This window comes from Telmatherina bonti (assembly GCF_933228915.1).
Source record: "Telmatherina bonti genome assembly, chromosome: 7".
Lineage (NCBI taxonomy): Eukaryota > Metazoa > Chordata > Actinopteri > Atheriniformes > Telmatherinidae > Telmatherina > Telmatherina bonti.
This window is the reverse complement of record NC_136625.1, coordinates 21884455-21911176: the sequence shown is the minus strand read 5'-3', so window position 1 is coordinate 21911176 and position 26722 is coordinate 21884455. Positions and strand designations below refer to the sequence as shown.

Genomic DNA, 26722 nt, shown 5'->3' with positions numbered 1-26722 from the left:
GCTCGTGTTCAGCAGCGAACTGAGCTGGAGGAGGGAGGGAGGCTGACAAGTGCTGCGTTTGGGGACAGCTTTGATGTCAGACTGCTGCGTCTTCCACAGGCCTTCACGAGGAGACTGTCGCCTTGACACAATCACGCCTCACAGAGCTCTGATAGATAACATATAATCAAAAGAACACGGTTGATACCCTTCACCTAAACATATCTTATTCCCTTTCTGCCTCGCTGACGAGCTCCGAGAGAGAGAGAGAGAGAGAGAGAGAGAGAGAGAGAGAGAGAGAGAATCAATAACACAACAAGAAGCAGACACAACATGAACTTGGGCTGCATCAGCTCAAGAAATCTGGTTTATTAGGAGCAATATGATCCTGCTAGCTTATTGTTGATATAGCAGTAAACAACAGAAACACAATTCACTTTCATTTTTCTTTTTTTTTTTAAGTGCTACAAGTTTGAGAGTATAGACAAAACAGTACAGCAACAACAGTGCTACATTCATATATGCACAGAGATTATCTAAAAAAAAAAAAAAAAATAAAAAAAAAAGACATTATATTGCTCTTAAGCTGTTCCTATTCCTGCAAATCAATCACCCACTGAGAATATCACACACTGGGAGCTGTTGGAATAAGTATCTGCTGGTTGTGTAGTGATTGCTGAGACAAGGTTTGGGTGTGACAGGTTCATATTTTACAGAAAAGCACTGAGTTATTGTTGAAGCGCAAAGCTGACAAATGTGAAGCTGATATAGTTCAGCAACACTACACAAAACCCTCCACGTGTGTTCTCTTTAAGCTACTTTAAATTAAGGGTTAATACAAGTTTTACTTTGGTTTTCAGCTCTAGATCTATACTGTAGAGTTGTGGCAGTTTAAGCTGTGAGTTTAAGTTAAATTGACAGTATAGCAGCCTCAAGCCAATATTAACACAACACAGAAATTAATTTTTAAACATTGTTATAATAGCAGCCAGTAATTACAGTGTGATTCCATAGAAAAGGGAAAAAAAAGTGACTGAATTTTCCATGAAAGTATTGTTAAAAATCTGTGATCTGGTACCTCGTAATAAATAGGGGGGAAAAAATGCAGCTTCTTTGTTGTTATTGACCTCTTCTAGTCTGTTCTGCTATAAATACAGTTACACATTGTGAATATCTATTGTGTTAAGATAGTAATCTTTCATTCATGCAACAAAGAAGATTTAAAAACATGGAAAGAAAATCACCTCTCTATTAACAACTCGCTGAGGACAGCACATAAAATATTTTGGAGACCGTGAGCAGTTCCAAAATTTTCTATTAGACTGTAACACAAGACAAACATCAATAAAAAACAGGCTGAAAGAAACAAATCAATGGCTGGATGCATTTGCAGACTGGAAAGAGGGGACATCTCAGGTTCCAGCACTGCTGCCGTGGTATCCACTGAGTCACATGTGGCCAGGCAACATGAGGCTTTCTGAGTCCACGTCAACAGCTGTCTGTGTCGGAGTGAATTCTCTATTGTGGGACTGCAGCAAGTGGAGGACTCATGTTGATGGGGTGGGCTCTGAAACCTGGGTGAGGCCAAACCATTGGATCACAAATGGACCTGTGATTTTTTTTAAAATTATTATTATTTAATTTATTTATAAAAGATCTGCAGCAGAATTGAGAGATTTCAGAGTCGTTTTGTGCAAACAGTAAAGACAGAGATTTGTTGACTTTTACTGGGGAGCGATTTAGCTGAAGGGTGGTCTCCTCCACATTAAGCTGCTTGAGGAATGCACTCTTAAAATTGTCCAGTTATATTGCAGAGGCATTGTGTCTCTCCTTCTCTTTCTCTCTCGACTATGCTCTCCACTTCTCTCAGGATACTCAGCAACATACCTTTAAGGTTTCTTTCTTTTTGTTTCTTTTTTCTTTGTTTAATCCTTGAAAAACCACACTCCAACCTCTCCACTTGGTTTGCCATGCCAGAAAAAAAAATTAGAACTTGCACAAACATCCAGGAGATTTCACAACTCTGCTAAAGAAACCTGAGCCAACCTTAGTCTTCCCGTCCTCCATTACAAGCCAGTAGAGTATAATGGTGCAGTGTGTTCAGAGTTCACCAGAGCTGTCTGAAGAGTGAAAACAGTAGACACACACTGTGTGGATTGTATGGAGCCATTTCCATTATACATTCTGAGCAGCTGTTCTGTATAGAGGAAGTGCTTTGAAGGACGGCTTTGGGGAGGTAACGGGAGTCCACAGTTCAAACGGGGTCCATCACCCTAACAAGCAGGGGCGGAGCTGAAGCTGCTTCCTGTGTAATCATTCTCGCACCCCTGCCATCAAACTCTCCAAATGAACAAAAAAGGTCCCACACATGCAACGTCTACACTAACACTCGACATTCATGCTTTTACAATTACAGAAGCAAGCAGGAAAAAAAAAGAGAACAAAACAACATGCATTCCTCATTTCTCCTCAGTTGTACTCAGCTTAGTGTGATTACACTTCAGATGCATCTTTTTTTTTTCCAGACATCCTTTGCTCTTTGGGCCATGCCTCTGGTTCCTTCTGCTGTTTTGATTTGTGTCTGTTTTGACATGAAGGGGCAGAAGGGAAGGAGTTTTCTGAGAGATGCTTTGAAGAGAGCCAGATGCAGACTGAGAGTAGTCTCTGAGGGGTCAGGGGCGTCTTTAAAAAAAAAGAGGGGGGGAGGTGGTGGTGGTGGTGCTGAGGGCAGGTACAAGGAGAGAAAGAAGATGCTGAGAAATAAAGTTATGCTGTTAGAGATAAGCTCTTGTTCATTTCTGTGTAAGGTACGCTCCGATGGTGAGGCTTGCTGCTCCAAGCGCAGCCAGGCCGAAGACAGTTTTGATGGAGGGCCAGTAGCAGCTGAGGACAGAGTCCCTCTGTCTGTCATACAGTTCCACAAAAGCGTCCTGAGAGAGAAGGAGACAGAACAGAAAGACAAGCCGTTAACTATCGTGCCAGAGAAGATATTTTCACCAAAGAATGACTTCTTGCATATTGGGTAGGGCTGGTATTCTGTTTGTTATGAATGCAAACATCAGCCCATTAACATATATATATATATATATATATATATATATATATATATATATATATATATATATATATATATATATATATATATATATATATATATACACATATATATATATATATATATATACACACATATATATATATATATACACACATATATATATATATGTATATATATATATACATATATATATATATATATATATATATATATATATATATATATATATATATATATATATATATATATATATATATATTGCATTTTAAGAGGCTCAGCAGTTTCCTAAAACAGCTGGAGAAAGCAGTCTTTCCCACATACAGCTGAAGCAGGAGAAAACAAGCATTTGTTGGGTCTCTTTCAGTCGTTGATCTTACATTTGCTGCTTTAATTTCTGCAGCAGCACAGTAAGAATGACACCAAATTAATTACAGTTTTCATGGTACAGTTTTGCGGTAAAGAAAAGAATGTGTCGCCCTGTGTAACAAAATATACAGTTGTGCTCATATTTATTCATACCCTTTCATTAAAGAAGGAAAAAAAAAACAGCTGCCTGTAAAATAAGCTGAAATTGACTCAAGTAATAATAAATAAAAATGTGATGAAAATCGTTACATTATTTTCTAATTCTGATTCAATAGAAATATATTTTTTTAAAAAGCAAACAAATAAGATAATTTATTACATATTACATGCTCATAAACTACTATTTTGTTGAACAATCCTTTAATGTTTCCGCTACAGTCAGGTGTTTTCTGTTCCTCTCAGTCAGATTTCTCCACCTGTTGACAGGTATTTTCTCCCACTGTTCAACAGAAAAGGGCTCTAATTTGTCCGGAACCAATTTATTTATTTGTTTGTTTTTTTTATTTCTTCAACTCAATTAAATGAAAAAACAGTGTCTTATATTCCTAAATGATATTTTTCCAAATTTTTAGTCATTGTTCCTTTTTTAAGTCTCCAGTTATTTGAGTGATTGTTGTAAATTCAGCCTTTTCTTTAACAAAAGGGAATGAATACATGAGCACAACTGTACATACTGAAGTGTGGCTACATTGCAGTTCATTGTTGCATTTCAGCGCTTGTCTCTTTAAAGCCTAAAACGGAGGAGTGTGAGGCAGCTGGTCTTTCTCTGTTCGAGCAGCACCAAGCTAGTCACAAGGCAGGTATCGTAAATGTGTTTACCGTGATGCAGATTTATTAAGGAAGTAAATGGTGGGCTGAAAACAAAGTGTTTCAGGCAGTTCAGGGCCAGTGTTTAGCGATGTTTCAGTAGCTTGAAAAATCAGATCTTAGAAGTGGGAATCCCATTGCACCCAAGTTGACTTGCTCCAACTGCGAGCTTTTGATCTAGTGGTATTTGTTTGTTGTTGTACTTACTAAAAAGACTAAAAACTAGTCTTTTACAGACCCACCGCTTGATGTTGGGATGTAATATGTGTGCAACTGATTTAATGAGACACAAGCTAACAGGATAGCAGTCTGTCATAGCAGTTATCACAACTTTTCATGTGTGGTGCAGCCATGTTGAACCTTCCAGTCAGGCTGGCTGGTGACATTTTTACTGACTTTCCAAGTTGGAAATCTGACTACAGGGTTAAATTGACTATAGCTGAACCAAGACATGTAAAAACTTAACTCAATTTACTTTGGATTGTTTTGTCACTAAATCTCCTTTTGTTTTATAAATCAAACTGTACTGTTTCTCGTATGTAGAGTAGGATGCATGTGACTGAAAGTTTAACTGTAATGCCAATTGTATTTAAACGAGAAGAAAGAAAAAGAAAAGTAGCCAAATTGTGACATTGCTTCTGACAGTTTTGATGTGTTTTTTCACTTCCCTTCTACAAAGCTGAAATCTGAGAGGAAAAATATTTTAGCAATCACAAAAAAAAAACCTGCATGAGGGGAAACCATCAAAGCTTGGTGATTTTTCTTTCCCTTATTTGCATCAAATGATCCTTTAAAATGTAAATCCCTCGGCTGTCCCAAAATATGGTTAGAAATAAAGTGTTTTTATACCCGTGCTAAAAAGAGATCCATTAATGTGCATCAGCTCTCACACCCTCCTACACACAACCCAGACACCCAGAAACACTCTCCAACCAAACCAAACATGGGAATCACCAAAAAAAAAACAAAGCCGAAAAAGCCAATTTGCTGTGCAAATGTTCTTTTTGGGGTGGGAGGGAGTGGGGTAAAGGGTTGAGCAAACACAGCACTCAAACAGAAATGTATCAATGTAACTCAGATGGGCTTTAAAGAGGAATTGAGAATGTGTAAGTGAATACGAGAAGCGTCAGAGGAACAAATGCCAGGGCTGCATGAGACGAGGAAATACAGACATCTGCTCATAAGCAGTGACAGCAGGAACAGCTGGACAGGAAGTAATGGCGCTTAGCTCTCTGCTGTCCCACACACACACACACAAGTAGATTATCCTGAGCCAAACTACAATAGGTTGCATTTCAGAGAGATTTAAGGGAGGAAATACCAACTGCTCCCACTGGCTATTTTTTCTGCTATTATGGTGTGACCACATTATATGCTGCGGTGTGAAGCAGCACATCTAAGCTGCTTTGATGTCGTTTTTCTTAGCTGTAATTTGACCTGTGAACAATGGTGAATTGTTAAGTTCGATTCACTACAACAGTACATGTTAGTTCCCATGGGAATCTTTCACAATTCTACATTAATCTGTCTGAGTTCATTTACTCATAGTAATTATTTTTATTTTCAATAGACAAGAATACACGCTGAATTTGATCTTGATCTATCAGAAAAAAACCCAAATCAGTTCATTATACTTCCACATGTTTAACATTTTTCATCCATAGTTTCTATTAAAGAAAAGCCCACACAGGATTGAAAAAAAAAAAAGGAAACCGAAATGCTGCGGGGAGACAAAAGTTTTTCCTGTTTCCCTTCCCATCTTGTGGCATTCCTGAGGCATTCCTGGTGACACAAGGCAGGAATCAGCAGATTCTCCCAAGTTGAGGCCCTCTGGTGTCAAAACACACTGTGCTCTTAAATCATTTGGCAATGTCCTCAACCACATTGTGTTTTTAGCAACTGCACATTTTTCATTTACCAGGGCCATGCTAACAGCTTCACGGGACTTGGCTCAGGCAGAGCTAAATGCTACCAGCATGCTACCAGACCTGCATGCTATTACACGCACAATGGAAATAGTTATATGTATAGTATTTAATCATGTGAGCTGTATCATCTAACCTGCATGTTAGCACTAAATACAAAGTGATGCTGATGCTAAAAGAATAGCATTTACAAGTTATGCTGAATTAAATGAATGAATTTAGTTTCACAGAACACAACTGTTAGCGCTGTCACATGAGGAAACAATACTCCAACACAAAACCCTTTCACACAGGGGTTCTGAACCTCAAAAGAACTCAATGGAAAAGAACAAGTGGAAGTGCTCTGTCTGAAACATCTGTGCAGATATGATATCATCTCACAAATGTACGCATTAACAGAGTGACTCATTTTCAGCCAGCGTCCTTTCCTAGCTGTTGCCTCAGTTGTTGCCTATGTTTTGATTCTTCATGTTTTTTTAAGAATTATTTGTTTGCTCCTCAGTGGTGAAGTATGCTGCTCATCAGGGTGTCTCTATGTTGGCAATCAGATGTTGCAAACACCACCCCGTTTATTGGAGCGCACACTGATCAAGATGGGAAAACACTGGGTTGACTTATGAAGATGATAACCAGTTTCATAGTACTGCTAATCAGGATTGCAAATGTCTGGGTCATCAACCCAAGTAATGGAAAGACATCCTGGCAATGCTCATTAACTTCATAGTAGAGGCCTCAGGAAATATACAGAGTATAGCTACAGGTTGGGTGCTAACACTGGTTTATTGCTTTTTTAAATTTTTTTTTATTAATTAATTTATTTTCTACACCAGGGATCCTCAATGCTGGTCCTCGAGGCCCAGTGTCCTGCAGGTTTTCCTCATGTCCCTGCTGGAACAGACCAGAGTCAGGCTCAGACAAGCTCTGCATACATCTGCTAAATACATGGATTTGAATCAGGTGGGTTGTAACTGGGATGCCTGGAAAACCTGCAGGACACCGGTCCTTGAGGACCTTGAGGATCCCTGTTCTACAACTTTTAGTCCAATTCATGGTCATGGAGTCTGGAGTCTGGAACTGATCCCAGCAATCAGTTGGCAAGAGTCAACCCTGGAAAGCCCTCCCCAGCAACAGCTGGTCACTGGTTTCAGGATATTTGGACCGGTGTTGTGCTAACCACCACACCACTGTTTAGCCCCTCTTTTTGGCACTTTCTTTCTTTCTTTTTTTTTTTTAAACACATAACCTGCAGTGAATGATATTAAAATAAAGCAATGAGTGGCAAAAGAAAACCTGTTTGGAAATGGAAATTGGATATTTACTGACCAATGAGAAATAGAGTACATTTTTTATAACCCTATATACTTCCCTTCGGACTCGGAGTTGTCGACCCCTGTTTCACATTTGAACGACTGCAAAGGGAAGCCTTTATGCATCGGCTTCACTTTTTAAACCTGGAGGCTACGTCCATGTTTTATGCATAACATTTCACAGCACTGGTGCAATTAAATAGTTTGGGAGATGTTTCGAACTGGAACAAATTAGGGATGAACTGACATTATCTCCGAATCCATACTGCGTGAATGAAAAGCAAAATGCTGGACAGCTTCATTTTTTTGCCTTTTGAACCATTTCTGTCCATGAGGGTTGCCAACTGTCTGTTCACAGGTTTTAGGTATTAGGAGGACAAGTTTTTCTGTCAGACCTACAGCTGAGGAGAACACAGTGTTTCTTTCCAGGGGGGGGCGGAGGGGAGGGACGTCAGGTGCATATCATGAGTCTGAGGCATGCTGCACTTCAGCTCCTGGAACTTTTTCACCCACACGTTAGCAAGCAGTGTTGCCATAAACTACGCGAGTTGGGAGAAAAACAAACTGTGGAACTTTCCATCTATCCTTTCCCTCTTTCTCCTCTGTCACTCTCTTTGTCGCTCCGACTGACATTATGATAATGAGAACCTTTGAAGAAAGCGAAGATAAGCTGCCAGAGGAGAGCACTGGGAAAGTTGACGAGGGAATGGGAAGGACAAAACATCTGCATTCAACAAAAGACTTTATGATCCACATAAGCTCATCTTTACCCAGTAGTAAAGCCATCTGCTGTCAGCAGCAGGTGTGCAGTCAGGATATAGAGTCCTGACTGAGTCTCTTTACAACATTCATTTTTTGGATCAATGACCGTTAAAAGGTCACAGCCAGCCAGCAGAGACCTCCAGGCCGGGGGAGGGGGGGGGGGGGGGGGGGGGGGTGGTACCTTGTTGGGTTTACACTCATTTTTCTTCATTTGCACTGCAAACAATGAGTCCCTCTGAGAGACACATACAGACTGAACAGTGAGGAATTGATGGGATCCCATACTCAGCCATGGGTTTGCATTTGGCTGCCCGAGTGTCATGGTTACCCCGACTGAAAGCTTCACACACGATTTGCTTTTCCCACCAGCAGGACAGCCTGTCCTCAACCTCCAATTTGTTTTTCACATGATTTACACCTCTGGGTTTTGCTCTGTGCTTTTCTCATGGACACAAAGAGACCCAAAGCTGTCTTCCTCGGATGGACAAACGCTATCTCACGGGCAACAGGAAATGCCAAACATTTGCCAGTTCCTTTGGGTATTCCCCGTGATTGTAGGAGTGATACAGTTCAGCAGCTTGTATGGAAGATAATGAGTCATCTTGTGTGCTTGGGCAGCCCTGGTAACCCCCCCCCAGCAGCATTTTGCCACAAGAGCAAAATGATCAGGCAGCCATCTCTGTTTTAGGACATTTCTGTGGGAAATTGTGGGCAGACCGAGACTGAGAGTAAAGGATGTGGGTTAAAGTTCAATTTGTGATTAAAGTGCTTGTTGTGGCTTCACTGCTATTTTCACCTCTGAACCAACCTTTTCCCCATGCTCTGTTTATTTCCAAAGCATTCACATAGCAGCATACTTATACTATTGCCGATGCTGCTCTTTGATTTTATTTTAATGAGCTTCTAGCAGACTTTCTCCACAGCTAATTAAAGTCAAACAAAACTCCCATTTAAAAGCCATGGGGAGTAAAGGCGGATGAAAAAAATGCAAGGAAAGCACTAATGTCCTTATAATTGATCTTCTTTGATCAAGAAATATACTAATCGCGGTCTATCGTTTTGCTAGGTCTTTATTTTTTAAAATAAAATACATCCACAGATAAAAAAAAAAAAGAAGAAGACAGAACCCTGACAGAAGAGGCGACAGGACAGCAGAAAAAGGTCAAGATTGATCAAGTCCCTAGAGAGTCATTCATCGTCTGGCCCAGGCAAAAAAAAAAAAAAAAAAGATGACGGAGGAGTTTATTGCAACACTCATTACCCGGTGAATCCCCCTGTGTCAGCAGGAGTAAACAGCTTAGAGCTGCAGACACCGAGTCCTTCACTGACCTGTGACAATACTGCAATCCTTGGAAACAACAGTCTCACAAACCTAGTGGTGGGAAAACCTCAACAAGAAGCTGTATACGTTTACTGTACACAATATTTCATTTGATCAGATTTTAACATAATGCCCAGAACTTTTGTTGAGTACATTCTATCCTCCTGACTACCAGTAGTTCAATTTGTCCTCTGTGGAGGACCTTTGTAAACCTAAATATTTTCATCTCCCTGAATGCTACTGAACACCTTTTGGTCTTTAAAGAGGACATTTAGTGCTTTTAAATGGTACCTCATTTGTGGGGGTGGGGCTTTGTGAACTTTCTTTCTCTCTTCAAGAAAAATGGCCTCCTTTGCAACAAGCATGTTTCATGGGAGGAGCAAAAGTGCATAATACTTTTCTTTGTGCTGATTTTTACTTGAAATTTTGTAGTTATATTTTCATTGAATGTCTTATAAACACATTAAATCATTTCTTAGATGAATATAACTATATTTTACCACAATGTTTAAAAGTTGAAGCAGTGTCCTCCGTAGTGGACATTTGTAGTTACATATTTTTTTTCTTGGTAGTCAGGTGGATATGAGTCAGTTCATCAGCAGGATAACTATATAGTAAGTGTATAACAGTGTTTAACAATGTGGATGTTTACTCTCATATCTTTCCAGGAAGTAACAAGCAGCTGCCACCACCTTTCCATCCATTATATCCATCCCTCCATTTTCTGTAACCATTTATTTCAACATACAGCAAGGTTATTGGAGGCTGGAGTCTGTCCCAGCTGCAAGAGGCAGGTTACACCTTGGACAGGTTGCCAGCTTATCACATCATATCATGGACACTGCTTTCCCTTTTTTTTTATCTACATGGACATGGAGAAAGTAAACAGAGGGCTGATTATTTCACAGAGGCACAAAGGTTTGTGGTGGGAGTAATGCAGATATAGTCTGAGAACCAGGTCTGCTTTCCAGGAAGCCTAAGACTGTCTCCAGTCTGGACCAGCAGCTTTAAGATTGCATTTGTTTTTACAAATTATTCCAAATTATGCATTAAAGCTGCTGTTCTGCTTTAACATGTTTTGCTAGTAATCTGCTAATAATTTAATGAATGACCAGTCCTGCACAAACTTGCCATTGCATTTAGTTTAATAAAGCTAGATAAATGCATATGTAAATCCACATTTATGTCATTCTACACTAATAAAGTTTTAATCTTATTAGTTCCAAACAATGAAGTTAAAATCCTTCATTGACCCCTAATGTCTTTCCAAAATGCAAAGTGATGTTAATAACCCACAATGGCATGAACATCCTTTGAAATAGCCCAGTAATGAGGATGAAATTATAGTAGCCGGAGGAAAAACCGATCATGACGTAAAACAAAAGGAACTGGAACCTTTCCACTTGAGTTTCATTGCAAACTCAGGTTTCATACTTTCAACAGTCATTACATTCAAGCGTAAAAGGAGAAGCTATTTTGACGTTGGCTGCGTTCCTAAAGGCTCATAAATATTCAAATTTGCGTCAGGAGCAGTGGCGGCAGCATTTATGTGTTTACAAAACAGCTCACTCTCCCGTGGGAGTCAGTCTCCACCACTGGAACATGAAACATGATCACCAGTAAATCACCCACACTCCCCATGACACTCTGCACTTTTTATTGTATTGTCCCCATTACTCATTGTCTAAACTTGCAGCATAAACAAGGACCGTAACTTCGCACATGAGACTGTGCTTTCTCAGGAGATGTACAACGCCACAGTGAACCTGGTTTTTATCCTATTAAAACAGGAGTCAAATGATCCAGTTTGCATAATTACAGTTTGGAGGTTTTGGTGGATACTACACATTCAGCGTTGGCAAACATGTCTAATATTTGAACATGAAATCAGGATTTATGAGAACCAGTATCACCAGAGAATCTGTTCTTGTTGAACCCAGTGATTTTTTTTCTCTCGACAGCCCTGAGCCAACATGAAATGAAGGGCTGGATAACCTTGCAGGCTCAGAGGAGTTAAGGTTGGTATATGTACTGTAGACCTTGCTGGCTCCCCTCTCACTCGCTCTCCTCCTTTGCTTTATCAGTGCATTTTATTGAAGCTCAGTGTATCATATAGGATCAGTCACCTCTAGAATAAAGAGACATCAAAGCAAAGGGCAAACCACAGAGAGACAATCCCTTTCCCCTCACAATAAATCTCTGTAGCTCAGTCACTGCCTCCGTTACAGACTGAACAGTTGATCCCAAGTCCTTCACAATCACCAAAACAGGCAGAATGGCACCCTAAAACAGCAACAATGAAGCTAAAAGTGAACGTCTGCCTCTTATGAGGATGTCTGCACCAAGCCCATCCGGCCCTCTGCAGGGGAGGAAGTGACAGAGTCTCACCACACACAGACAGCACAACTGCTGCACCGCTATAAATATCCAGAGCTCCTGGTTCATGGCTTCCCGATCTAATAAAACAACTCTGATCTCCTCTGCTCGGTCCATTTAAAAGGCCACAGATGACGTGCAAGACCAAAGGGAAAGTGGAAAAGGGCAGCTGAGTCATCATGCACATGTGTGTAGGGCGGTGTGCTCAGAGTGCATTAAACATGGTTTGAGTGGCTTTCCAGCACAGACAGGATGTCAGCTACTTGGACGTCTGAGAGCTCCGCGTTCTCTCTAAGGAAGCTGTGCAGAGTACAATCAGCTGCTACTATTGTGTATTTGTGGCCTCAACATTCCTTCTAAGCTGAGTAAAAGCCGATAAAATGTTGTGCTTTTTCTGAGATGATTGGGCAAAATTCTCCATCCGGGTTCATTTTGTTCACATTTTGTACTCAGGAATGTGAAGCGGCACTTGTACAAAAAGCTTCTTTGTAAGTGAAAGAGGCATTTTAAACACCCAGAAGCACTCAGCAGAAAAAAAAAAAAAAAAAAAAGTTAATGATTATATGCTGAGGTAAAACTTTCACCTTTCAAGCTGCTCTATCAGCTTTCAACTACTGCATTCAGGAAGCAGAGTGCCTCTTATTTTTGACCCATCGAGAGAGCGTGAGAGCCTCTCCAGGTGATCTACTTTGCTTGATTGGCTCGGATAGTCTATCAGGCCTCTGATAGAGACCGTGGGAACCAGCAGATTCCCATGTGGCCTGTTGCTTCTCCAGTAGCAAACACAGTCCAAAGCGGGAGTCTCATTTCCTGTGACGGGGCGGCACGAGGCCTCAAGCCTTAAAAGTCAGATATACTAACCCCTTAATATCTTAAGACCATACAACCGCATCGCAACAGGCATGCCCACAAATAGACTGGTGAATGTGAGCCAAAAACAGCTCCTGGAGCAACGACTGAGATGTGTGGTAACGCTATCTGCAGCAGGGCCTGGTGGCTGTACAGGGTGCTATGTTGCAGTTTGTTTGAAAAGAAATATTCAGCTTTCTGTCATTGCGGTCAATTTGTGTTAAGCTTTTTTTGTTTGGGGGTCCTGATGTAATAGGATTACATAATCCCAATGTTCAGAAAGGGGCTTTTCAGTCAAGCACTAAAGTCTTTGTAAAGACAGGTCAGTTAGTATGAAGTCACTTCCTGTACCAGACGCTACAGGAATGACATCACTGTCTGGTTTGAGACTATGGCTTCTCTGTGGTACATCCAAGTATGGTTAGATCAGAGTCTGTGTGAGTAACTTGGAAAAGATTTGAGGCAGCCAAACATGTAGTCATGCTAATACCATGGAGAAAGGGAGGTGGAGTATCTGAGGAGCGCTACAGTTGGTTGGCCACTGTAACTAAGAGATTTGTATTTGTTTGGAAACATTAAGTCATTTAGCCCTAAGTTTTGGAAAAAGCAAAGTTTGTGTTCACAAAAAGCAGCGGTGCAGTGATTGTCTTTCTTTGCTGAAATCCCTAACTTCAGCCCAGTAATTTAGTAAGCAGATGGAAACAAGTCAAGGGTAACATCATCTAATGGAGAATTAATCATGTCAATGCAGGAGAAAGTACCAGAACATCAAAGGTAGACTCACATAATCTCTTCTTTCATACAGGAGACATCTTGTAAATTCAACCGCTAAATGAAAGCTTGACAGCCCTGGCAACAAGATATTGGAGCGGTTTACGTGATTAGAGCACACAGGGGCCAGGTTTCACCCATGTAAATGACTGAGGCCACAGTCTGGGACAGAGCATGCTACCAGGAGATAGCAGATTGAGGATCTCAGATGTCCAATAATGCCAGAGAACACAATCATCTGTTTGAGGTGCAAGTCCCTCAGGATCACCTTTGAAGTGGAGAGAAGAGGAGCCAGAGCGCAGTGAAAATTTTCCACAAAGTCAAAGAGAAGGCAGTCTGCTGTCAGTGGTGGAAAATAACTATGTCTGCTGGCTCTACTTAATGCCCCTTTTGTATTTCTCTGAAAAAAAAAAACAAAAAAAAACAAACCAGCACGATCAAATGAGAAATTTAAAGTCAAAGAAAGCAGAAAGAAAGGAGCATTCCCACAGACCTCAGAATGAAGTATAAAGTCCTTTTTCAAGCAGCCCGCCCTTTAAAAATGGATAAATGTTCATGTCATATATTTTCACCTCCTAGTGAGAAATCCAGGTAAACAACAACAATCTGTACCAGAGTTTGATTGTCAGTGCTTTCGAAAGAAATCAATGTGGAGTTGACCCCGCCGTTTTCCTCTCGGGCTGGGAATACTGGGGAAAAGTTAATTGACCTCTCTCCGGCAACCAGCTGATTTTCATCCAGGCTGGGGGAGAAGAATGAAAGGAATGCATTGATGTGCAGACAAACAACAGCACTGTGTTCACTCGAGAGGCCTGATACCAGAACGGACTCAGTCTTAAGATAACCAGACAGGAACTTTGCTGCATTGTACACTTGCATTATGTAATAAAATCACTACGGGTGAATCCTTTCTAGACACGTAAATAAAATGAACAAAGCCTAATCCAGCAGCGGAGAGAAGAAATGAATTTTACTTCTACTGCTTTCTTATCCTGTCTTTGCTGTGAGTTCAATGTGACGCTGATTGTTCAAAGGAGGTTGGCTCATTTAGAGCTGTGTGACCTTCTCTGTCTGCATCAAGGGACCAAAGGGAAACAAGCAAAGCGCTCCTGATGAATGATAAAAAGTGTCTCTGTTGGAAGATTGAATGTCTGGTGGGTAAACGTGCAGAAAACAAATGAGGTATGTGTCAGTGTTATTAAAGAGGAGAGATCCTCCTTGGAATTAGCATCATTAGCATCTGAAGAGTATTCTTGATTTTGCTGTGCTTGGATAAGAGAAGCGCTGCATGAAATTGGGGCCTTAAACATGCTGGAAAAATGTACTGTACTTCGCTGCCAGTGTTATAAACGCTTGAGTTTATTTTCACCTTGTGCAGTGTAATGCCCATGTGGATGCTTCACGAGTACATCCCTCTGCTTTCCAGTCAGCAGATGGATCAGCTGAGAATCAGATGGTTTTTTTTTTAGTCAGATGACTTTAACAAGCAACCTTAATACAAGTGTCCTGTAGAGATCAGCAGCATGAATGCAACTTAAATGAAAACCATTTACTTTCTCAGCCTTGGTCTTCTACTGGTGGTCTCATCCTCTCTGCTGACCCGCCAACCTTTTCATATAAATGTACCCGTCAGTCTCGACCTAGCTCACAACATGGACAGGATTGCCTTGTTATAACTTTATAAGCCTCTTCTTATTGCTTGCCCCTTCGACTCTCATCTACCTCCCCTGCAACCCTGTTAGCCACACCTCCTGATCAAAGACATCTTCTGAAGTCCAACCATTTCATCCAGAAATATCTCCTGCCTCCTGTCCTCCCTGCAGTGAAGGAATGTGGACTAATTTCAATTCAAATCTGAATCACCCGAAGGTCAGGAGGGTCCAAGAGCTCACTATAACAGACAGGGTGGTATTTCTGCACTAGTATATGAAAATACTGCTGACTGGAATAAAGAAGAAACACTCAAATTGGGCTTTTTTCTTTTTCTTTGGAAACTTCTCACCACAACTTGTCATAAAATGTGTAAGATAAATGAAACACTTTATAAGTCAATTTGCGGGGCTGATCAAAGTTCAGGTGGTTAGATTTGCAGACAACAACCTAATCTAGACAGGAGTAAAAAAATCCCTCTATAAAGCAAAATGGCGCCTGACATAACTGAATCCTGGACTAATTAAAAAAAAAAAAAAAAAAAAAAGCCTAAAAGAGGACATCAAGACTGAACTGAGTCAGAACATGACTGCATCTTTACATGATACATGAGTGTAAATCATAATTTTACTGCCAAAAAGTGTCCAAAAGGAAGCAAAACAGCATAAAAGGAATGTCTGTCAGTCTTACTGTTTCCAATTCAATGTTTTCCTGAAAGTAGCTGTCATTACTTGAAGGTGTAACAACAGACTGACAACCAATTAGAAGCAGCCTTTTTTTAGAGTAGATTTCACAGTATTGTTCTAATATAAAACCCTGGCAACAACAGTTTTACCCCTGCAGGGGAGATGTTGCTGCCAGAAGCAGCTTGTAGTTGTGATACTCTAGAAACAGTAGGGGTTATTTGTGATTGCTGAGGCATCTTGACACGGTGTGGTTGCATATTTGAGAGGACATCTAGAGTTCAGAAAGGTAATAATGTTGCATGCCTCCGTGAAATAAACCGTAGCAGCAGAAGGATGGTCCCTTAGAGAGGCTTTTATCCTTCAAACATCAGGGGAATTTGTTGTTTTTTTTCCCTGCACTTCAAAACCTTATCAGTTGCCATCAAAGACAGTCAGCAGGGCGGTGCAGTGTGAGCTCTACCAGGATATGAGCACGGAAAAGGTATCTCGTCAAGGTCTTTCCACAGAGACACTGTCTTCCAGAATGAATATTTGTGAATGACTTGCATATGCAGTCAGATGCTTTCAGCCACTAGTTTGCTGTGTTAATTGAGTCTTTGCTCAGAGAAACTGACAAACCATCGGAAATGCTCAATCAATACAACATAGTCAGAGTGATATCTGAGCAATGGCTGACCTCACTCAGCGTTGAGTGAAAGAGATCAGATTTCCTGTGGGCTATTTGCTCTGCTGCCAAAACTCGCATTGGGGTGGGGAAGCAGAGAATTATTTACTCCAGACCTCCATGGATGAGGAAGCAAAATCTATTTACCATCATCTGGTTGTTGTCTTCTTTTTTTCCCCCTTTTGTTTAGGAGAACATGCACAGAGAAGAGTCAATAATGGCATGCTGTTTGTTAATGGTCAGTGCTGTAGTTAGTTGCACTGGGAAATCCCAGTGGATATGTATGTGCATAAGTGTGTGAGTGTGCATGTGTGTGTGTGTGTTGAAGCCGAATGGCACAGCTTAACAGGAAGCTAGGCACCCTGGGGCCATCTGCTCTCTGCCATGGCTCACATGTCACCCTGTGACAACACAGCATTATTGATTCACACCACCACATCTGCTTTTGTGTTCACACTCTGTATATGTGTCTATGCATATGCTTGTGTGTGTGTACACAGCTATTTTGTGGACAGCAAATAATTGATTTGCACTTGTACATCCGCTTCTGTGTTTGCCTGCCTGCATGTGTATAAAATCCTTAAAGGTTTAATTTGCTTAAAAAAATAAAAATATACTTTCACTTTCAATTAGTGCAGGGCTATAAAGATAATTCCAGGTTGTCCTAAAGCTGCAATAATTCACATTTTTGTAACGACAGACCACAAAATCAAGTGCAACCCAAGAGTTTGACATTCATGAAAACCTTCTTCCTTCAATTATTTAATCTTGTTTGTTTGACATAAGAAAATATGGACAAATGAAATTAATGTTGCTTTGTGCTTTGTTTATTTTATGCACCAGGGCAACCAAAACATAAGTTACATTCCCATAGCTATATAGTAAATATGCTCTTGGCCGTATCATCACTGAGTGTTACGTTGTGACGTTTGAATACAGCTATTTTGAATAGTTACATTTCCAAATCCCTCACTTTGCTAGTTACATTTGCCTTTTACAATTAATATGCATTTGCCAATACACAACACCCTCTTTTTTTTTTTTTTTTTTAAAGAAGTCATGTAAAGAAATAGTGAGTATAGTTTGCAAAACTTGCTAACCTTTGATAAAAAAGAAAAAAAGTTGATACAAAATTCCTTCATAATGCTTCGTGTAATCATTAATTACAGCAAGCAAAACATATCCATGTCGGAACTTCAATGTTCCATTTAATATATGAGAAAGTTAAGTGGTCTCTGTGTTGTTTTCTAATTCATCTTATTTTAGTAACTACTTCTTTGTTGTAGCTTGCAAATTAGCCAGTCCTGTCACTTGCAAACAAAGCAGTGCAATAAAACTGGTTGATTTACTCCAAATAACTAAAAAACTAACCTGATGTCTTCATGAGACCAATTTTCAAAGTTTGTTTTATTCACTGGAGAGAAAACTAGCTACTGATTACTCTCCCCTTCCATCCCCACCCCACCACAATATTCTGTCACAACCTTGATACAACAGTATGTCATCAGCATAAAAGAGAAATGCTGGAAAATATATGGCATCTATGATAGATCACAAACAGCATCTCAGGTTAGCGTGAAAGCTTTTAGTTTATGTTTCTTCAGCTGTAACTAGCATTAATGAATACTGTCCTCTCTTGTTTTTGTAGTCTGACCCTCTGCAAGTTTCTTGAGGTCGCACTAACTAGTTCATCAGGTTCAGTCTTTGTTAACAAGAATATAAATTATGAGGCAAGTGAATCTGCATTTAAAATGGCAATGAGCGCTGTTGCTACAGACATTAATGAAGAGTTCAAAAATCGCTGCAGAGCCCTTCGTGTGCTTTGTCCCAGTAATATCAACAGTAACCAGACAAAGGGAGGAACTGTTTAACCTTGCCCTATATTGATATGCCTCACAGCACAAGGGTGTGCCTAGTGGCAAAGTCAACCAGCGTCTCGGTAGGGTCCTCATTATCCAGCTCTCACCATGACAGAAAAGGTGGAAAAGTCTTTTATCTGTCATCCTAAATGGCTCATTGGGACATTTTTTCCATGCAGATCAGTGGCGGGTTTGCGATGTGACTGAGACAGATAGCTTAGAATCTAACAGGGAAGGGATTTAAGTGCAACATGACAATTTAAGGACCACACAGACACAGTGATGGTAACACTTCTATATATAGAGACCTCTCACATGTCCCTGCATTTTTTAGGGATGTGGAGTGTCACCTGACTCTGAAAGTCATGTATCTGAGCAATAGTGTGGGATGGCGCCATGTGTATGTGTGTAAATGTATATGGTTGTAGGTGATGGGGTAAGAGAGACAGAGAGGGAAGGAAAAAGAGGAGATGATCTCTCAAATGGAGTTCAGACAGCCTTTAGAATTTTACTGGAGGGATGTGCATTTAGTGTCTGAGTTTCTCCATTCCATGTATTATTTATCAGTAAGTGCTCTGAGAAGGATAGCGGGCCTTTAAAATAGCTCAGGCACATGTCCCTCATGACACTGGGAAATAGCAGGTTTAAGTGACGCCTTTTTGGAGCACAAATAATAAAAGGGAGCAGAACCATATTTATGAATCCACAACCTGCATCAACATGCAGGTTTGCATGAATAAACAGAACAAAGTCAAAGATAACAAGAATTTAGAAAGATACAAAGGGACATTTTCTCTACCTGGCCATACCACCTGCCCAGACTACTCTATTTAAAAATAATAATAATAATAATAATAATAATAATAGATACCCCTTTTCTTGTAGGAATGAAAAAGTAGCTGCCATTGAACTTTTAAATTGGAGCACTGGGAACCATTTGGATGGGATGATAAATATTATACTGTGATCCGCATAAGAAAAGTGGCAATGTACCTTTGCAAAACAGAGATATAAGGCCAAGTTGAGGAATTGAGACTGGGCCAAATAAAACCCAAACCACTCACATCAGCATGTGTCCCTGAAAGAGGCATGCTCCCCCAACAGCATTATCCAACAAAGGAACATAAAATTGCCCACACCCTTCAACGGCCACTCAGGAAAGAAAAACCCAGGTCGTTTCCATTATTTATTTACAGTCACTGTTCCTCAGCAGACATTCCTGCTGCCCTCCTGAGGAGGCCCAGAAATAATCACACAGGATGGGGTGGAGGGTCTCTGAGGGAAAGGCGAGGCCGTGGAAAGAGGCACACCACCATTGTAATCACTGCAACTGTGACCGAATTATGTTATTGTGAAACTCCTGGTGTTACACAGCAGACGTTCCACATTTTCTTTAACATTCATGACATGCTTGACATGCGTGGAATGATAGAGGTGGAGTCATTTAAGGCTGAATTGGAAAAAAAGATCAAGGTGCATGTCTGATTTCTGCTCCAGTCAACAGCTCGCTCAAAATTTTTGTCTAGTTTTATTAGAGATACAACGTGTTTTTATGTTCCTCTGTTTCCATATCATCTTCCACTGCGAGAAAGTTACAGCTTGTGTGAGTTTGGGGGTTGATAGGATTTTAATTCTATTTGGAAAAAATCTAATCTAACAGAGAATAATCATAATAACTAAAAATGTTTGCTTTTCATCAGCTTGAAAAGCCAAAAGAGCAGCCTCTTCTGCAGGCATCCACATGTATACGGTTCCATGGAAAGATCTGGATATTTCTGCTCAAGATTTGATGAACTGAACTTCAAGTGAGAAAGAAATTAAAGATGAAACCATTTTTTAATAAAAAAAAATAAATTAAAAAAAAAAAAAAAAAATTTAAGTTGAACATTAGTGGTTAACCTGAGCTCTGAGATGACCTTTAGCAAGGTCTTACTTCTGACTAAGATTTCCAGTTAGGACTTGCTTATTTTTTTCAAAAAAAGCCATGAAATGTGCGTTCCAACTATTTAAAAAACTGACTTATCAAAGCATGTCTTAGAAATGCCTCTATATTGCACAACAATGCCCTGATAATAAAGATTATTGATCTGAAAAAATATGAAGAGGGAAATGTGTTATAGGGATGCTGTGTGAACGGTGGACTTTAAGTCTGTAAGATCATGCATAATCTGCTCATTGGATTTGTAAGAAAACAAATGAAAACATGTACATCTGCAAAACACAAGAGGGAAAATTCAGTTTTACTTTGCAGCCACACCTGCACAAATATGGTTTTCATCGAGTCATTGGAGGAAAACCTTTCCTACATTGACCTAATCATAAAATCCAGTATTAGAAACTGACAAATGAAAATCAAACCAGTCAAGCTGAATAATTATATAAACAAAAAACAAAAAATATCATCCCCCCCACCCCCTTCCCCCCAGATTTTAAAATGATCAAATACAGCAAAGAAATCCTGCATGAAATATGTCTTACTCTACTCACAGTAAAGAGTTAAATCTGTGCTTGCATGTCTTTCACACACACAACCATGGATCAAAAGTCTTCAAGCTTTAAACATAAGAGACCTCAGAGAGCTTTCTATAGGCCTGCTGCTGAAAGACAATATTCCTGTCAGACTGATTGAGGATGTTAGAGCCCAGAGCAGTCTTCCTCTGTAAGAAATGTTTCTGAGATTACCGTTGCCAAGCTAAAAGGGGTAGAAACACAGTGGCAGATGGCGAGCGACCAAGGCTTGCACAGCAAAAGGGGTACAGCACGGGGGAAATCCTGGCTCCTTTTCACCACACTTCTCTCTTTTCTGGTCTCCATTACACAGCTGAGAGTCCACATCAACAGATAAGACTGTTGTCAAGATCTCTGAACTCAGCCGTGGTTACATACACTTTTTTTCCCCCTCCCCTGGGGTTGAAACACGCTGATATTTGATGGGTGGGAGGAGAAAAATCCCTAAATGTTATCTGCACTGGTAATCACTTAATTCTCTGTGTGCTCGAGAAAAAAAAAAAAAAGAGAGCAGTGTTCATCCTGCTCTCCAGCTTTTGAGACCAGATTAATAAACTGATTGCGACAGCACTCAGGGTGAAGAGACGTGATTTGTAGCTTAGGACGAATGGATCAGTCATGACTTATAAAGCTCATTACAATGTAAAACACAACTCCTCAGATGTAGCAGCCCTTTAATGGCCAGTAAAGACTGCCTTTCTTTTACAGGGAGCAGTTCAAAGCCGAGGCAGGTAAGGCTTCAAGGACTTCCAGGAGGCAACTCTGACTACTCATGTTAAGCTGACTATTTGCAGATAGGAGATGTTAACTGGTGAGATCTCATGGAAGATTTCATTTTGCTCCCCTTTGCGTTTTAAATTTGTTTGGGTTTTGTCTCTTCTCTCTTGGCTCATCACCTGTATGGAGATTAACAATCCCCCTCCATGTCCCAGATAGTATCAACATGGTATCCACTCAACCAAAATCAACATGCGAGTCCCACCCACTGGTAAAGAAGATTGTGCTCAGGGAATCCCCCACAGGATGGACCCAACCCAAACTTATATAGTCTTCCAACACAAACCCACACACTTGCAACAAAGAGACTAGAAGTAAAATAGGCCACCTGGATAGCAGCATTCCACAGACACCTGATCTTGCTGCCCTGACAAATACAAAGAACACCTTTAGCGGACGGAAATGTTGGTTAAATATTCACTCATATTGGGAAGAAACTAACACTGTAATGTAACCTGATGATGAGTTTAGATGAGCGATCAGACCATCACCAACATTACACCTAAAGGCAACTTAACACAGACGTCATGCAGAACCATTGACTCTATCAGGTCAACTCTGACCTGATGGTGGCCCAAATAGATGCAAAAAACAACTTATTCATGCTTCCTTGGGAAGCATAAAGGTTGGGATACAGATACAGTGGGCCAACCGGCATTGCCATCTTTGGTGGGTGAAAGAAGAGATCATGAAATTTATTTCTCAACATAGCATTAAGCAATTTCCCTTTTGGGAGCAATTAAGTTTTTCCTGATTGTGAGCTTTTCTTTGTCAACTGTCAGTTGTGAAACTGCTGTTTTTCCTCTTGAAGCACTTTTGGCGTTTTGCTCCGTGCCGCCCCCACAGCCAGCAAAACGTCTCAGGTCAAGCATGTAATTTCAGAACTCGGACGGCGTCGGCTGCTTTGCTCAATCACTTGGTATTTACTGCCAGCGCCTGCAAATAAACACAGGTGCACCGTGTGTGGGTGAGGCTGCAGTCTGAACTCAACTTTTCAGTGTAATTTCAATCAACACAAAGGTCACCTTTTTTTTTTTTTTTTCTTTTTTACTGAATCTTGGTTACCTTGTTTAAGATCCTAGGGTGTGGGACATAATCACCACAGACTGGAAGTAATTTCACCCTCAATTGGGTTTTGCCAATATAGTAAGTCCTTTTTCAGTTCCAAAGTGCAACTTTTGTTTAATGAAATGTATATCTGACTCACCCACGGTGCACAGACTCACCAACACTTAGTGGACACTCTTATTTTGAACTTAAACTGTCTCAAAAACAACAGGAAACAGAGACTAAGAATTAACAGTTTTTTCCACACCACTCACTCGCCCATGTCAAAATGTCACTTCTAGGTTATTTTGCCCTCCACCTTTGTTTTCACAACACTCACCTCTTTCACACAATAACAAAATGGACAGTTTAAGTGGCCTTAAGTATAACCCGTCGAGATGAACATTTAACCATGTTTACTGAGCACTTTCATTGTTTGGGAGATATGTAAACTCTGTTTAGAAAGAAACTGAAGGATGGAGAATGAAATGACCTCTGTGTATCACAAGCAGGGCTGATCCCTCAGTGAAAGAAATCCCACAGAAAAGTCAAACTTCAGATTAGATATATGACACCTCATAGATAAAAGTAGCCTCATATTAACCTACTAATACAGGGGTGTCCAACGTCGGTCGTTGAGGGCCGCTGTCCTGCAGGTTTTTCGCTTGTATCCTCGTTTCAACACGCCTAGCATGCATTAAATGGATTCAACAGCCAATGAAGTTCTGCTCAGTGGCTCATTAATTTGAGTCAGGTGTGTTGGAGCATGGATACGTGGAAAAGCTGCAGGTTTGTGGCCCTCAATGACTGGAGCTGGACACCCCTCCACTAATAACTTATGCATAAAAAGAAAAGTTTTCTCCGCCACGCTCTCATTTCCCCGGAGTAGGGTAGGTGGCTGTTTACGTCAAGTCGGGGTCCTCTACCAGAGTCCTGGGAGTGTGAGGGTCATTTGAAACATCTTACAGCTTGCTAAGACTCCACTCCTCTGGATGGAGATATCTGATGTTCCTCCAGGTATGTGTTGGAGCCAGTTTTACAACATGAGGGACACGGCCCCCCAGTGCTCCAAGAACTACACACTGTTGGCTTCACCTTCCAGGCTTTTTCCACTTCCTCCTTGAGTCTGACATTTTACCAGTTTCTAATGTTACTTTTTCGTTATATTGCTATTGTTGAGGTTGGCTACAAGGATCTCTATGACTTTCCTTTGAGAAGACCTTCTGGTGGTTCTTCACTCATTCTTTACTGGTTGATATTGGGGTAGATAAAATTCTCAGTGGTAACAATGGCAAAAATCTTGAATCCTAGTTTGAGCTAAAAAAGAAAAAGATGAGATTTTTGAGTCACAAGAAAATTAATCCACCAAATTGACCAAAACTGCAGACATATGCTTTCATATAATCCCTAATCTTTTGGATTAAGGGAGTGTGCTCTAATTCTTTCTCCAGTGGATGTAGAGATACAGTCATCTCCACCCAGCTGTAAAACACAGACTATGATGACCTACATTATTGTACAGTGGGCACAGGCTCCAGGGACCTCATGCAGGCATCTGTGCAGCTCAGTCTGCTTTAGACTTCCAGGCACAGGTCTGAAAAAGCAGACAAAAGAGGTCCAATCTCCACGCACAAACAGAACACTGCATGTTAAACACAGTGGCCGCAGATTAGCACTTTGTGCTCCTGGAGGGCCCTCCCACTGCTGCCTGGCTTTGATATGTGGCACAACCTGCCACCTCCACGGGCAAGACAGACTCAAGGGGAATGTTAAATGGTCCTATCCTTGGAGATGAAGCATTCAATATGAATCCCTCCCTTCGAAACACACACATCACAAAGTCCTTCCAGCTAAGATATGCATAACATAAATGTTACATTCTCATTAAATACAGCTCTGCTAATTAAACGTTAATTTATTACAGCTTGGTTTAATGGCTGTCAGGGATTCTGCACATTTCTCATGTGAAACCTACAGAAGAGCATGCATTCCCCCAGACAACAGCTGTAGCTTCTCTTAAGATTTCCCCTTTGAACGTGTGCACATAATTAAGCACGTATAGACACTTAATGTATATTTTAGCCGTAGCGAAAAGGAATCTGATGACTGATTTCTGCAAATTTGCCCACACACCTGCAGCCATCATTAACCCAGTGACTTGCGTTTTGCTGACATGTGTGTGGCCTGGAAGAATCATGATCATGATCTATGACAGCAGGGTTGAGGCTTTTCCTGCTTGTGACATCATGTTAGAGGGGCATTCTGAAACAGACAGCAGAACACACCAGCTCCCCTTCATTATTATTATTTTTTTTTATTTCAAACATTATTACAGGGCACCTCCTAAATGACAGCTGTACAGTGAACAGGGCGGGTTTTTATCTCAGAGCGTCGGGAGGTGTGACACAAGGCGCTTTCTGATTGGTCAAATTCAGTTTTAACGGTCAGCGTTATCGTCCAATCAGAGCAGGAAGGACACTTGCGTCAGAGCAACATCCCGAGAAGAATTTTATTAATGATCTCCTTCACGTGTACTTTCGATATTGAGTCATAAGAGGAAAATTTAGAATGCCCCCATTTGAAGTCAAGCAAACATTTGTATGAACAAAGGACACGATTAGATGATTTTTTTTTTTATCACGTCAGTAGGACCAGAAGAATCAGACCTACCCATCCCCCGTTATCTTCTATCCAGCTGTTAAGAGGTCCATTTAAATATTCCGTCATCCATTCCGCGATGTTGTCCACCTGCGATGTCATCTCGTCCTTGGACGCGCACTCCACACACACCGTACCCCCGAACTCGAAGAAAGCAATAATCCGGCCCCAGTTCACCCCGTCTCGGAACAGTTCGTCTATCACCTCTGCAAACCGCCTCTTCGCCGTGGTGGAGGTGAGATACAGCTGCCGAGACATCTCCGTAAAGTCCAGCTGGTATAGTCTTTCAAGTTCGTCTCCAGCCTCGCGCAGGACTCTGTGGATGGCGGCGTGCTGCTCGGACTGCTGCGTCCGTCTGCAGAGGTTGGGGTTGCTCTCGTCGTCAGGCCCCGAGCTGGCATCGCGGCACCGGCGGACCAAAGTCTGTGAATGTTCTCCTACGGACCCGTTTTTAGCAGCGTCTTCGTCTCGAGCATCATCAAATCCCCACACGTACCCCCGCTTCGAGAGTTTATGGCAGATATACTTTTCTACAATAGTGCGATTACACTCGTTTGCCATTCCGGCTTATTTTGGCACTTTGTATGTTAAAAGGTCGCCCTAAATCAGATGCATGATGATCGAAAGAGTGCACTCCTGCAACGCACGGTACACGCTCGTACAGAAACTGTTTTAAATAGAGATCTGTGCAATGCAAGTAGTAATACTACACATTATCCTACGGATACTTAACGTACGGAAACCCACTGCAGAAATGCGGGGGGAAAAAATAAAAATAAAAAAATCGTTTTTAAAATCCAAAAAAATGCTTGATTCCGTGTCAGCGACAGTCTTCTTTCCCGAATCCTTGAGGGGACACTATCACAGTCTCTTTGCATAGAAATCCAATATGCGGAAGAGGCTCTATTCCTGCGCGCATCAGCCAGACGTGGATGTGTTGCTGGTAAAAAAGATATGAATGAAAGCCAGAGTTGTACGTGCCGGAATGGTCTTTAATGGCGACCAACTATTTTCTTTTGCAGCCTGGCACGGGACTGTGAGCCAGACAAGGTCGGACTGAATCCTCTTCCACGATTCCTCCTCGTATCCACATCAGCTCCCTGCCCAGTGGGCCGCGCTCTGATGAGGTATTCCTGACGTCAGCTACGCAAAGTAAACCTACGCTCAGACACACTCAAAGTGCAGTGAAAGAAACACACCAAACAGTTAATTCTCCATGCAGTCATCACTGGAGAGTTTAATGGATGTTGTCTTGATGCTATTTCTTTGTTTCAGCAAGTTCTTAAGTGCTTGAGAAATTAGTTTTTGAGGACTGTTTTGATGAGGTCCTGCCACCCCCTTATGGATGAAAA

General features: G+C 41.0%; 1 protein-coding gene across 2 annotated transcripts; it reads right to left on the bottom strand.

Moving 5' to 3' along the window:
• Positions 1 to 326: 326 nt before the first annotated feature.
• bcl2b (BCL2 apoptosis regulator b) lies at positions 327 to 26385 on the bottom strand. Of its 2 annotated transcripts, XR_013771395.1 has the most exons (3): positions 25383 to 26385; positions 24846 to 24974; positions 2799 to 2909 (listed from the first exon to the last, which is right to left on the bottom strand). XR_013771395.1 is itself a non-coding variant. In XM_079244149.1 (2 exons), exons 1-2 carry the CDS (start codon positions 25929 to 25931, stop codon positions 2772 to 2774), a joined length of 687 nt encoding a protein of 228 aa, XP_079100275.1. In that variant the 5' UTR covers positions 25932 to 26385; the 3' UTR covers positions 327 to 2771. The 2 variants fall into 2 exon arrangements, 1 of the variants encoding a protein (XP_079100275.1); XM_079244149.1 differs by lacking the exon at positions 24846 to 24974 and having other exon boundaries at positions 327 to 2909.
• Between the last annotated feature and the right edge of the window lie 337 nt (positions 26386 to 26722).

Coding starts and splice junctions, on each gene's coding strand:
- bcl2b (XM_079244149.1), bottom strand. CDS start 25,931: ATGGCAAACGAGTGTAATCGCACTATTGTAGAAAAGTATATCTGCCAT. Junction 2,910..25,382: donor TAGAAGATAACGGGGGATGG/GTAGGTCTGATT, acceptor CTTCTCTCTCAG/GACGCTTTTGTGGAACTGTA.